A 14,093-nucleotide genomic window follows, 5' to 3' on the forward strand; every position below is an offset into this window, starting at 1 on the left:
GCCCATTTAGCGTCACAAACAAGTCACATTCAAACAGGAATGATGTAGAATGGACAGATGGACTTTTCAATACGGTAGGCCTTTCTTATTTAATTGCAATGAATGTGTCCATGTTAGGACATTGACTCTGACCCAGATTTGTCTGATAACTGACTTCTGTCGCCTGACAATGGCCTAATATGTACTAGAGGGCAGAAGACGAAAACTCACCTATAACAGGTTGATATTCCTTATTTGTGTCTGTGAATACAGTCGAGATCAATACATAAATCAAATTCAAATACAATTTCTTTATAAATTCAAAACCAGTAACAATATTACAGGCATACCATGGCCTTAGACTAAGGAAAATGGACAATAAAGTACTCTAACAACACAATCTCACAGCCAGTCAGAGCATCCTCTTGACCGTTACCGTCTTGACGGACCACAGACATAATCAATCAACTAATCAATTTAGCCTTCTAACACGGGCATCTCATCCTCTTCTGGAGGATTCTGGATGATCTGCGGTTTCTCCCACTCCTCGTCTGAGTCACTGATGTCATCGTCGTCGATGTCCCTGTCCCACTGACTGGGGTCGTCGGCCTCATCGGTGTAACCTGTAACACAGTGAGCAATACTGTGAACCCAGTCGATGTTTTGATTATGGCAGTGTATAGCCTGGCAGAAATTGACGTTGTCTAACCCCCAATGTTAACGTTTATGCCTTTCCCTAACCTTTAACCTAACCTTAACCTAACCATTGTTCCTAAACTTAATCTTAATCCTAACCTTAATTTATTTTGACCCCAATGCCTAAATGTATTTTGTCATCCTGCCGGTCGAACAAACACTTCCTTTATAATCACAAGATAAAACAACATAAAGGGGGATGTTTACAGTACCCATGTCCAGATCCTGGGGTTCGGGTTCTGGTTTGAACTTGGGGTCCTCTAGTTTTCCCCAGGCCACAGCATCTGCCTTACGGAGCGACACTTCCACCTTAGACGAAACCATGTTGACCCCACTGTTGGCTACATCCGCTACCTAGAGTAGAGGAGGAAGAGGGATATGAGGTTAGGGTTATGGTGGGGATAGTTGTTGGTTGGTGTTTAGAGGGGAGAGAAAGGCAAAAGAGACAGGAAGAGGGAAATAGAAAACAGAAACACAAGTGAGAAAGAAAGAGGAATGTATAGTACAAAGAGAGAGGCTGGAAACAATTCAAGAGGTAAAAAAAATTATTATTATAATAATAATAAAGAAGACAGGAAAAGCATTGCCCCTCACCCCCCACAGATGGTAGTCCTTATGGAAAATCTTGTTGTCCTCAAACTGGATGTGACAGGTCAGCTACAGGAATAGAGATGGGAGATGGGACAGGGCGGTAGAGAGAGAAAGAGAGATGTTAATCATCATTAACAACCTTACACAAAACACCAGCGGGAAAACAACATATGCAAAAGTCAATGTGTGTATATGACAAAAGTCAATATGCGTGTGTATGTGTTACCACTCTGCGATTGGCTTTGACGGAGGACAGTTGAGGGTTGGCGTTCTTGTATGTCTGCGTTCATGTGTGTGTGTAGCCCGTTCTTACCACTGTGCGGTTAGCCTCGACGTAGGACAGTTCACGGTTGACGTTCTTGTATGTCTGCGTTCGTGTGTGTGTGTGTGTGTGTGTGTGTGTGTGTGTGTGTGTGTGTGGCCCGTTCTTACCACTGTGCGGTTAGCTTCGACGTAGGACAGTTCAGGGTTGGCGTTCTTGGCATAGATGGTCACGTAGACCTGTGTGGCTGTCTGGTGCCAGTCATGTCTACACGCAACCTTCTTATTGTTCTGCACACACAAACATTCAGAGAGAAAGAGAGAGAAAAGGCAATAGCCCCAGAGTTTACAGTTAACTGTTTACAGCAAAATGTCCAAGTGATTTTCATGTTTAAAAAAAAAACCAGGCATAATTGGCTACAGAACGAAACCCGGACATTAAGAAAAGGTGAAAAGGAGAGGAGGGCTAACACTGACCACTTTTTGGACCCAGCGATGTTTGCCAGTGGTACAACCCTTCTGATCCAGAAAAGCATTAAAGTCTATGGTCTTCACACAGCAACAACCCCAGTACTTATACCTGTAAGGTTAGAATTACAGCACCGTATTATACCTATGGTATTACATTAATATTACATTTCATATGCTTATAATAAAGCAGCATTAAAGTCTATGGTCTTTACACAGCAACAGCTCTAGTACTTATACACGTAGAAGAGTATATAATAGTATTGTATAATACAGGCATGGACACAGTATATTCGGAAAGTATTCAGACCCCTTGACTTTTCCACATTTTGTTACTTTACATTATAAAACTGATTAAACTGTTTTTTTTAATTCATCAATCTACACACAATACCCCATAATGACAAACCAAAAACAGGTTTAGATTTTTTTGCAAATGTATTACATTTAAAACAAAAATATCACATTTACTTAAGTATTCAGACCCTTTACTCAGTACTTTGTTGAAGCACCTTTGGCAACGATTACAGCCTTTATTCTTCTTGGGTATGACACTACAAGCTTGGCACGCCTGTATTTGGGGAGTTTCTCCCATTCTTCTCCGCAGATCCTCTCAAGCTCTGTCAGGTTGGATAGAGTTGTAGCACAGCTATTTTCAGGTCTCTCCAGAGATGTTCGATCGGGTTCAAGTCTGGGCTCTGGCTGGGCCACTCAAGGACATTCAGAGACTTGTCCCGAAGCCACCCCTGCGTTGTCTTGGCTGTGTGCTTAGGGTTGTTGTCCTGTTGTAAGGTGAACCGTCACCCCAGTCTGAGATCCTGAGCGCTCTGGAGCAGGTTTCCATCAAGGATCTCTCTGTACTTCGCTCCGTTCATCTTTCCCTCGATCCTGAGTAGTTTCCCAGTTCATAACATCCCCACAGCATGATGCTGCCACCAATATGCTTTACCGTAGGGATGATGCCAGGTTTCATCTAGACGTGACGCTTGGTATTCAGGCCAAAGAGTTCAATCTTGGTTTCATCAGACCAGAGAATCTTGTTTCTCATGGTCTGAGAGTTCTTTAGGTGCCTTTTGGCCACTCTACCATAAAGGCCTGATTAATGGAGTGCTGCAGACATGATTGTCCTTCTGGAAGTTTCTCCCATTTCAACAGAGGAACTCTGGAGCTCTGTCAGAGTGATCTTGGGGTTCTTGGTCACCTCACCTCCCCAGATTGCTCAGATTGGCCGGGCGACCAGCTCTAGTAAGGGTCTTGGTGGTTCCAAAATTCTTCCATTTAAGAATGATGGAGGCCACTGTGTTCTTGGGGACCTTCAATGCTGCAGAAATGTTTTGGTACCCTTCCCCCGAGCTGTGCCGCGACACAATTCTGTCTCGGAGTTCTACAGACAATTCCGTCGACCTAATGGCTTGGTTTTTGCTCTGACATGCACTGTCAACTGTGGGACCTTATGACCTGTGTGCCTTTCCAAATCATGTCCAATCAATTGAATTGGTGAACTCAGGTGAACACAGGTGAACTCCAATCAAAATGTAGAAACATCTCAAGGTTGATCTATGGAAACAGGTTGTACCGGAGCTCAATTTTGAGTCTCATAGCAAAGGATCTGAACACCTTTAAATTGTAATATATTTGCAAACATTTCGAAAAACCTGTTTTCGCTTTGTCATTATGGGGTATAGTGTGTAGATGGATTAGGATTTTTTATTTATTTAATACATTTTAAAATAAAATATTTTCAGAATGCGCTGTAAGTATAATACAGTCCTCATCTTACCCCTCGTGGAAGACAGGTGCTCCAGGGTGGTGTGTACAGGTCTCTCCGTTGGTCTCTGGGCCCTGGTATTGCTGTCAACAACAACAAACAACAATCATCTACTGAATTCTCCTCTCAGGTAGGGGGATAACTAACATGCTAATAACAATTTTAAGATGACAACATTTTTCTAATGAGAAAGTTGGGACAGAGGTTTCTGCATTGTGATGCATTTACATGATACTACAACATTATATGGCAGCCATGTTAGCTACCTATTAACATTTAAATAATGATATGCAACTGAATGTCTAGAATTGGAACAATATTCAACATTCGTAAATCGACCCAACTCTCTAGAATATAAGGCTCTGGAACAAACTGTTGAATTATGGGAAAGAGTTAACACTGTCTGAGACTGGCTGTTACCCTAACATCAGCAGAATGCAACAGATTCATTATCAAAGACAGGAGTTACTGCACATCAAATGTTTTACTCCCTTCTCTGTGAAACACACACTAACATACATACACACGAGCACACACAGAAACACAAAAGAGACACATGGCCTCCCGGGTTTGATCCCGCACTGTGTTGCAGCCAGACGTGACCTGGAGACCCATGAGGCGGCTCACAATTGGCCCAGTGTGGTCCGGGTTAGGGGAGGGTATTGAACGGCTGGGATGTCCTTGTCCCATCGCTTTCTAGCGACTCCTTGTGGCGGCCGGGCGCATGCATGCTGACTTCGGTTGCCAGCTGCACAGTGTTTCCTGGTGCGGCTAGCTTCCGGGTTAAGCAAACAGTGTGTCAAGAAGCAGTGCGGCTTGGGCGGGGTCGTGTCTCGGAGGACTTATGGCTCTCGACCTTCGCCTCTCCTGAGTCCGTAGGAGTTGCAACGATGGGACAAGACTGTAACTACCAATTGCATATCACGAAATTGGGGAGAAAAAAATAAAAGCACTAGTAAAAAATGAATAGAAACACCTACTGTTTTGCATCCTGTGTTCTTGCATCGTGTTCCCTGCATGACAACTGCAGTCTCTGTGAGGGCAAGAGAGAGAGAAATAAAGAGAGGAAGAGTCAGAAGGACAGGGGAGGTTACACTACCTAAGTAGTTTCAAAATAATATATTTCAGAGAAGTATTGGTATTAGTCAACAGAAGCATTGAAATGCACTGCTATTATATAGAAACCAACGATTTGAACAAGGGGATACCAAACAGAGAAGGTATGGGAGGGATATACACACACCTTTCTTTTTTAGTTCTGCCTTGCTGCTGATTTCCATCTTCTCCAGAACCTGAGTCAGAGAGGCGGACACCTTCAGCTTCAGTTTGGTCTTATCCTCATCTGAACTGTAAAGGACAATAAATAGATCATTTAAATAAATAAACACCTAATCAGCCATCTGAGCAAGCTGACCCTACCTGGGTCTCTCTTTCTGCAGTGCCTCAGCTGATTTGGGCCCCTGGTAAATTATCTCCTCTCTGTTGTTTCTCACACCGTTCTTGTCTGATGTCACTGTCGGCTGCATAGGCTCCTGGGGCTTTTCGTTACTATGACGCCCCTGGGTGCAGCCCTACAATAGAAAAGTAATGTCAGGATACTGCGTACAGAGTACCCTGACAGCGAACTACTGCATAGTACTTGATAAGTAATTGTTCCCTGAGCTAATGCCTATATGCTTCAGCTCAGTGGGTTAAAACAGTCTTGACTTCAAACCCAGTTGGTCCCACATGGTCCTTACCTTGATAGAAAGGAATTCAGAGAAGTCTGTGGTTCTCTTCCTACAACAAGACCAACCCTGGACACACACGCGTTGTTTATACATTTGATCAAGTACTGTGAGGATAGTTTCATATTTATTGATTCTCATCTGTAAGTTTCTCAAATGTTTATTTATTGATATACCTTCAGAGCATCGTGGAAGATGGGAACACCTGGATGATGAAGACAGGCATCTAGAGGGCGAGAAACATCAAAAGGTACTTGTTGGCGCTGGCATTTGTCAGACACAAACGTTGTAACTTGTCACAGACAAGCAGACACACACACACACACACACACAATCAGCAGGGTCTCCCAGACAGCTGTCAAGAGTTCTGGTCATAAGAGGGAGGGGGGTTGGGCCCATATAAGGCATTAACTAACCTAACAGTTGCTATGAAGAGGAGACTACTCGGTGACCTAAAGACGTGGGAAATTATGTCGGCGCATGCTTTCACTCAGTGTCTGTCTCTCTCATATGCACATCTGTCACACAAGCACAACAATTGCACACACATGCCTACAATACAATCTCTCAATCCAGAATCTCTCCATGATATGCCAATGTGTGGATGACTAGGCCAGTTTTCTGGACCCAAAGATGCTTAACTGAAGATGTGTTTTAGTCTATTAGTATGGGATCAATCTTCGTCTGCGAAACTGGCCCTTTCAGTTCTGCTAAAAACACCTGTCAATTCCCACCTCTGTCCCAAAGGGGTCTGTCAGACTATGATAGTCTATGCTATTACACATGAACTATTACCATAATACACATTATCCCCTCTACATTTGTCCATTCAAAAACAGTATTAGTCTACAATACACTGAAAACTCAAATACCTTGCAATATTTGCAACATGCATTCAATCCAAATAATAAGATTCATTACTAATAAACTGTCATTGTCTACAGTGCATTCAATCCAACCTGTGTACCATCGCAGTATAACAGTGACTAATAAACAGTGTGTTTGAGTTAAAGTAGCAAGTGGTTTTACCGTCTTTGTTCTTGTCGGCATCAAACTTCTCTCCACAGCCTTTGTTGTAGCAAAGAAGTGCCATATTGGCCTAGTATTTAGTTTGTCCTCTCGTAACTCTTCTACCTAACTTTTTATTTCGCTAACCCGCTCTTCTTTTTCCTCTTCGAGGGGCTTTGAAACTTTAAATCACACACAGTCTTCCAGAACTTTCTCCCGGATAGAAGAGAAGCGAGGGAATGAGAGAAAGAACGAGAGAGATCTAGGGGGACTAAGAGAGGAAAGAGAGGGGGTCTCTGCTTGGCCTGGCTGAATGAATTTTAAAAATAGCCACCAGTCATCGCCTCTCTCTCTTCAGCTGTCAGTCCTTATCTAGTAGTGGCTTGGCATTCCTCTCTCCTGTCCTGGCCATCTGTCTGCTTGTGTGTGTACTGCACTGTGTGTGTACTGCACTAAGCACACGTGTAGGCATGGCAGTTGGGGCTAAGAAAGGGTCTCCCAAAGGGGTGCACATTTTGGTTTTTGCCCTAGCACTACACAGCTGATTCAAATATATCATCAAGCTTTGATCATTTGAATCTGCTGTGTAGTGTTCGGGCAAAAAACAAAAACGCACCTTTTGGGGTCCCGAGGACAAAGTTTGGGAAACGCTCGGCTAAAACCTGTCATAATAAGCCGCTTACCATGCTGCAAACCGTATACTCTAACACTAACGGGTCCCATGTGGCTCGGTTGTAAGAGAATGGTGCTTGCAACGCAAGGGTTGTGGGTTCCAGTCACTTTGAATAAGAGCATCTACAAAAATGTAAGTGGAGATTGTTTTAAGCAGCAAGCCTCACTCAGTGCAGACACTCCACACTACAAAAAAAATGATCATTAAAATCACCAAATGCTTTAGGAATGGAAAATGACTTTATTTCTTCCAAAAAAAGATAATCAAAATAAACACAGTAAGTAAAATAAAAGCCAATGATTTGTATTTCTGTAACGTTAGTTTTGTATTATTTCCATGCTTAATAAAATCCTAATATTTCTGCAGAAATAAATAAAATGTACAAAGAGGGGGAAGAACAAGAAGAATAATCAGAGACAAGGGTGTGATTCTCTGAATCATTTGGCATCCTTGACAATCAATGACATCCCATTGGCAACCTGTAGATATGCAGCCAATCCCCTTCTTCATACGTTTAATCACCCCTTGGGTATTATTATATATCTATATACTGTATAATGCAAATATCAAATAGCTCTCATGTTCAGAAAAATAATAATACAAAGACAAAAATAACATTATGGCTGATGTGTGTGTATGGATGTGTCCCAAATGACACCATGGCTGCGTTTACACAGGCAGCCAAATTCAATAATTTCTCTTTGACCAGTCAGATCAGCTCTTTTACCAATAATTGGGCAAAAGACCAGAATTGGGCTGCCTGTGTAAACGCAGCCGATATTCCCTGTATAGTACAATACAGGGATTGTGATGTATATGTGTGTGTATGTGTTTGCATGTTTCTATTTCTATTTACATAGTTATCACCAGTTCAGCTATCAGAAGGATAGTTTCCCAAAAAAACATGTAGGGAATTTTTTTTCACATGATCATTGAACAAACACTGACTGAAAATGACCAAATAACAGATAAACTGATTAATTTTATGGAGAGATTTATCCGTTTATAACCCCAAAAAGCCATTCCTCTTTTTCCCTGTTCCTTTTTCATTTCAGGTTGATGACATCTTCAATTACTGTGTTACTACAGGGACTCACCACTAGAGGGTACTACACTTGCAGATATGATCAGAAAGACCCATTTCAATAAAGGGAAAAAGTAACGTGGCATCTTTGGAAAAGTAAAAGGGTTTGGCTACACCCCCAGACCACCTCCTCCAATGCGTTGAGGACAGAGGACGCAATGAGCAAAGGAAAGATGATTGAGATTCCCCCTAGAGCAATGGTTAGGGGTGTCTGTCCTTGCGGCATGTAATCAGAAATGCAACCATGACAATCCGGAACCCGGAGTTTTAACAGACAGTAAATCAGATCATGCTTTTAAGGGGAGCTGTAGAAAGAACACATCATCACGACCATGCACAGGGGAAGAAAAGCCTACCATAAACAGACCATCAGCGTGATTTGACATTGTTGGCATTGGCTCTGGGAGCTAACGCTCAGGTCTTAGAAGACAAGAGAAAAAGACACAAGATTGAGACGCACCCCCTAAGATTATAATAGGACAATCAACATTGTAGTCTCCACACTGTCTCTCTCCCCCTCTGCTATTCTTCCACTATTTTGAAACCAGTTCAAAGACACACAAAACACAGGCAGGCCGGGTACCATGCAGAACAACAATCTAGTTTTAAAATGACTCAAAGAGAGAAATGAAACTACTGAAGAACCAGAGAACATAAGACATGATAAATTCCAGAGAAAAAGCTGTGCTCATCAACTTCAGTGCCAAACAAGGATTGTGTGCCAAATGGCATTATTCCCCATATAGTACACTACTTTTGACCAGAGGCCTACATAGGGAATAGGGTGCCATTGGGATACAAACACAGTTGTTCCTAGACACTGATCTAAGGTCAGTTTTGCATTTCTCCCCCAAGGGTTTGATGATCCTAGATCTGTCTCTTAGAGCAACTTCTACCCAGAGCTTCCTACCCTCCTGAGTAAGGGACTATCACAGTATGAGGAGCCCAGAGAAGGGTTTCTGTGTTTAATATATATCCACATAGTAAGGTTGGAATAATAGTGTGATATTGTGAAAATGATAATGCCATTTCAGTGTTAGAGATGTTTGAAAAGACAGTCAAATTTCAGCCTGTTTTGGTGGGATGGCGTTTTGGCTTGCTTGGGGACGTCACCAGGCGGTAAATTTAATAGACCAATAAGAGCGTTCCAAACCTACAGCTAGCATTCCCCTCCCCACTCAGACCACTCCCTGACAATCTTAACAAAATTCTTGCTTGAGAAAATGATATCTTTGACCATTTTAATTGAAAACAATCAAAAGGTAGTAATTGTTACCTAGAAAGGATTTGAAATAGAGATGAAAACAGCTGCATTGGACCTTTAACTTCCAAACGACCACCACTGGTTCTCAACCCCCTTTTACACAGGTACTACGAGAGCGAGGCAATCCTTCCTACAGGCAAAGACTAGTGCCATCAGAACCCTCAAATACTTCAAGACTACAGACTTAATTCATCATTGAGAGTATACATCCCCCTTAAACATTGTGGATAGTTCGGTTTCACCGACAAGACATAAAATGCATATGATCCAATCAGAGACAGTTTAAGTTTAAAGATGGCGTACACACCCACTCACAGCATGATTATGTGAAGGCCTATGACAGAGTCCAGTGAAGAAACAGGAAGTTATAAGACAAAGGGGATTGTAATGTATCATCTACAAAAGCAGAAGCAAGAAGAATCTAGAGCTATACATACTGGACAGTGAAGACTCCCAATAGGAGATTCTATCTAAATATAGTTCTACTAGACAATGAAATGAGGTCAGAAGGGGAATGAATCTAAAGTGATCCTGGAGACAATTCTTTAAATATATCTAATAGACCAGGGGTGTCAAACTCATTCCATGGAGGGCCGAGTGTCTGCAGGTTTTTGTTTTTTTCTCCTTTCAATTAAGACCTAGACAACCAGGTACAGAGAGTTACTAATTCGTGACTTTAAATCAATCAATCAAGTACAAGGGTGGAGCGAATGAGTTTGACAAATAAACTTGACAGAAAAGAAAAACCAAGAGAAGATAAAGCTATACATGCTAGACAGTGACAAAGAGGCTAAGAGGGGAAATTAGAGCTAGGTCTACTAGACAGTGACGATCCAACAAGATAATCTTGAAGACAATGGCAATTGGCAAGTCACCAAGAGGTGAATATAGAGCTATGCACACTAGACCGAAGAGCAGCAAAGATGCTAAGATAGTGTTCTAGAGCGCTAGGTCTACTAGAAAGTGAAAAGGATCAGTTAGATGCTCCACAGTACTCAACTCACTGGTGATGTGGACCGAGACAAGGGGAAGGGTTCGTCTTAGGGATCTGCATGTGCATTCAAAACACAAGCACTCCGATGCACCTGCAAATCTGTGTACATGAGCAATAGACTTTGATTTGATCCATTCATTTATCACCAACTCTCCTTTCTTTCAGGTTCTGAATGTGGTCATATCAGTGAAACATTTCAGCTTGTTCATCAAAAAATAATGATATATATATATATATATAACATAACTAGGGGGCATAACTCACTATTGGCTTCAGCGTCAAGATATAGGAAGTAAACAGAAAACAGTCCTCAATGAGAAACGCATGGCATATATAACAAACCAATGTGTGTTATTACAGGGGAATTAGACAGCGAAAAGTATGGCAACTGTGAACCTATACCTGTTTTGACCTTTGGCACCAACAGTTCAGTTACATTGACATCTTTTATAAAGCCTACGGGACCAAGAGTATGCTCAAACCAGTATTGTCCATTTCAGCTCCATGTCCCCCAAATATTTAACAATAAAGTAACCCTTGGCAATTATGTTTCATTCAGCGCTAACCAGTACCAAACTTATTGGCACATATATTTGTTCAAAATAAAAACATGAAACAGTTCTGTTGAGTCATCAACAGTTTGACAATATCCTTCCTTTGACACAAAAAGTTACTTTGACATCCTTTCATTTGACCCATCTTGACAGTTGGGAAGAAAATGACTGCATATGGCTTTAGCAACAATAGGACACCATCGAGAGCAATGGACATTATGATAGAGGAAACACAAATTGTGACATCAACTGTCAGAATGATCCTATTCTGAAATCAAACATTGTTTCCTCAGGATGGAGGTGTGTGTGTCTACGTTAATGCACGTGGGTGTGTGTGTGTGTGTGTGTAACATGCTTTGTGTGTGTAATTTAGTGTGCGTGCAAATCCGTCAACATTTAAGGACACACTGAGGATGAAGAAGAAACTGTTTTTACAAGAGACACAAATAAAGTAGAGAGGGATTTAAAACACTTTACAACAGTTCTCCAGTGGCTCTCCATGGACAAATAGACATAAGAAGAGGTTGAGGGTTAGGCTGGTGGTAGGATGGTGGTTGTGAGGATGAGTGTAGAGGGCTATCCTTAATGTTTATACTCAGTCTGATTGCATGTGGTAAAGGCTTCTCCGTGTCTGAAACAGCTCCCTTGGGTAACATACATAAGTGCTTTTCTTCGCTACCTAACAGTCAAGGATGGCAAGCGAGCAGGGACAAACGGTACTGCGTGACTTTGGTCGGTATCAGTAACGGTGAGAAAGTTGGAGAATTAAAATAAAGATTTCTAGAAACCGCTCCAATTGGTGACCTGTCGCCTAAGAAAGAAGGTAGAGACCAGCTCACAAAGAAATGGTTTATTAACAGCTTGCGCGCAAACACACGTGCTTCGAGATAGAAAAACTGAATCCAAACACCTACGTCTTCCTACCTGTGTGGATGCAACCAAAGAGAGTGGATGCAACTTTAACCTACAGATCTTTTTCAATCCAAACCTGTCTTTTCTGCCTATGGCTAGATCCCCTCTTCTCCATCCCTCTTTTACTCTGTGACAAATTGCTCAATATCAGCTTAGTAGCAACATAAATACAGTCCCAGTAACCGTAACAGGGCCTAGGCTACCTTTGTACACCAACGACCGGAGAACGTAACAGAAGACAAACTAACCAAACAAAGAGACTTCATAATGTATACACTGGTCCTAAGTGCAATAAACTTAAGACCTCTAACCCCTGACCCCTTCACTCTGTCGACTGAAAACGACCTACACATTCAAGTTTTAGGTAGTTTTAAACCCAGTAATGGGCTTTGGGTGTTTATTTTTTTAATATATACTATTTATAATTTTTTTCAGGAGGGGGGCTGTTTCAGACAGAGATGCGCCTTTATTATGACATATCCCCTTCGTGCTCTAGCCTTCCACCCTTCTCATCTCCCGGGTTGATCCTCCCTTTCTTTTTCTTCTCTCTTCCTCTCATATTTGGTGTTGGTTGGTTTTCCTTCTGTCTGTCCTTTCGTCTGTCTGTCATTCCTTCGTTCATTCGTTCATTTTGTCTTCGGTGGTTCGCTCGGCGTGTGTTTTTGCCATCGCTTTCGGCACTCTGCTCCCCCCATGAGATTACATGAACTGCATCTGAAAGAGAGAGTCAGAAATAAAGACAGACTACAGGGTTTAACACAAAGAAGACTAGTCAAAGAGGAAGTAAAGGCTGGGCAGGCATTTGGGTTGTACCTGAACTATATGGATGTGGCCAATCTGAACTAAATGGTTTGGGGGGGGGGTTTCCTTGGGCTTGGTGGGGATGGTGACAGAGGTTTGTGGGGTTTAAAGGGGTAATAGGGATGTGGTATTATGGTGTACGGTGGTAGGGCTGTAGAAATGGTGCGTGGTTACCTGGGCTCCAGGCATGGGGGCGAAGGGATTGGTGGGTCTGAGTACAGGCTGGTTGTACATCATGGGCTGGGGGGCCATCAACTGTACACTCCCCATCTGACCCATTTGAGGGGGGACCTGAGAGAGGGAGAAACATTTTTCCAGTACTCAAGTATGTCGTCTCTTTGTTGGTTACACTTTTTTTTGGACTGCTAGACCACAGTAATTCTTCTAGGACAATACATCTAGGTTATACACGTGATGTTGAATGTGTCCTGTTGCGTGTGAGCACTGACCATTCCATACATAGGCACTTGCGGCGTCGTCATTGGGAATGTCATAGGAGCTGGAGCCTGTTAGAGAGAGACCTGATTAGCAACTCACAAATAGTGCAGCGGAGAGGCTAAAAGGGGAGTCTATACAGCGAAGGAGGTACATGTAATGAAATTACCGATGCTCATGGACACCATCACATTCACAACTACAGATAAACAACATGCGTGGAAGTGAGGTTGTAAAAATCTAATTGACTAGAGTAGTGTTCTTTTAACAAATTAGCCTAGTGCAGTATTTTATCAGTTAAGCACCTAATGAGAACAGTAGCGTGCCTCTCCCTGGTAGAAATAAACACTAGTCTCTAAAGGCAGGTGGCAGTAGGGTGAGGAAATCACTTCAACTACAAGTACAGGGAGGAAGGAAAAAACCCTCTAATCTTTAAAAACAAAACAACAAGTAGGGGAGGAATGCAGGAGGGAGGGACAGAGCGCACGAAGCTGATACTGACCCAGTGAGTACACTCCCCCTCATGGATTCAAAACAAATGGACCGATGTAAGAAATATGGTGGAAACTTCCTTCAGCCATGCTTGCACCAATCAAATGCTATAAAATGCATGAGGAGTGAGAGTACACTTCACAATGAGTCTACACTTCTGGGTAGAGAATCGTAATAAACACCAGAAGTTGCTCCAAACAGACTAGATAGGCACTGGGTGAAAATTAGTGCACTCTATAGAGAATAGGCTGCCATTTGGGACATACCCTACTACTTACATAACTGGCATAGAACATCCCATTCTGCATGGCAAGGACGCACAAAGTAAGAGAGAGAGAGAGAGGCAATGAGGAAGGTGAATTAAACGCAGCAGAAACAGGATGAGA

General features: G+C 42.3%; 2 protein-coding genes across 15 annotated transcripts in view; both read right to left on the reverse strand.

Annotated features, from left to right (window-relative positions):
• Nucleotides 1-270: 270 nt before the first annotated feature.
• On the reverse strand, nt 271-6,781 carry zgc:92429 (CHORD and p23_melusin_like domain-containing protein). Its single transcript, XM_020468329.2, has 12 exons — nt 6,520-6,781; nt 5,667-5,716; nt 5,503-5,559; nt 5,183-5,334; nt 5,007-5,110; nt 4,744-4,796; nt 3,776-3,846; nt 2,005-2,107; nt 1,699-1,818; nt 1,270-1,332; nt 888-1,029; nt 271-602 (listed from the first exon to the last, which is right to left on the reverse strand). The coding sequence occupies exons 1-12, from the start codon at nt 6,581-6,583 to the stop codon at nt 457-459; spliced, it is 1,125 nt and encodes a 374-aa protein (XP_020323918.1). The 5' UTR covers nt 6,584-6,781; the 3' UTR covers nt 271-456.
• Nucleotides 6,782-7,388: 607 nt separating this feature from the next.
• si:ch211-200p22.4 (phosphatidylinositol-binding clathrin assembly protein) overlaps nt 7,389-14,093 on the reverse strand; it is a 53,854-nt gene continuing 47,149 nt past the window's right edge. For 10 of the 14 annotated variants that reach the window (XM_031832075.1, XM_031832061.1, XM_031832069.1 and 7 more), the window contains 4 exons: nt 13,986-14,009; nt 13,230-13,286; nt 12,955-13,071; nt 7,389-12,693 (listed from right to left, as the gene is read on the reverse strand). In XM_031832075.1, the coding sequence (XP_031687935.1) occupies nt 12,679-12,693; nt 12,955-13,071; nt 13,230-13,286; nt 13,986-14,009 (213 nt within the window). In that variant the 3' untranslated portion in view covers nt 7,389-12,678. The remainder of the gene's footprint in view (nt 12,694-12,954; nt 13,072-13,229; nt 13,287-13,985; nt 14,010-14,093) is intronic. The other 4 variants (XM_031832068.1, XM_031832064.1, XM_031832070.1 and 1 more) reach the window with 3 other exon arrangements.

The sequence above is a fragment of the Oncorhynchus kisutch genome, linkage group LG9, assembly GCF_002021735.2.
Source record: "Oncorhynchus kisutch isolate 150728-3 linkage group LG9, Okis_V2, whole genome shotgun sequence".
NCBI classification, from domain to species: Eukaryota; Metazoa; Chordata; class Actinopteri; order Salmoniformes; family Salmonidae; genus Oncorhynchus; species Oncorhynchus kisutch.

Bases quoted from the DNA above. Each gene is read 5' to 3' on its own strand.
- zgc:92429 (XM_020468329.2), bottom strand. From the start codon at position 6,583: ATGGCACTTCTTTGCTACAACAAAGGCTGTGGAGAGAAGTTTGATGCC. The intron at 5,111-5,182 runs GTAGGGTCAGCT...TGTCCTTTACAG, and splicing joins CTGCAGAAAGAGAGACCCAG to TTCAGATGAGGATAAGACCA. The intron at 1,819-2,004 runs GTCAGTGTTAGC...TTGTGTGTGCAG, and splicing joins ATCGCTGGGTCCAAAAAGTG to AACAATAAGAAGGTTGCGTG.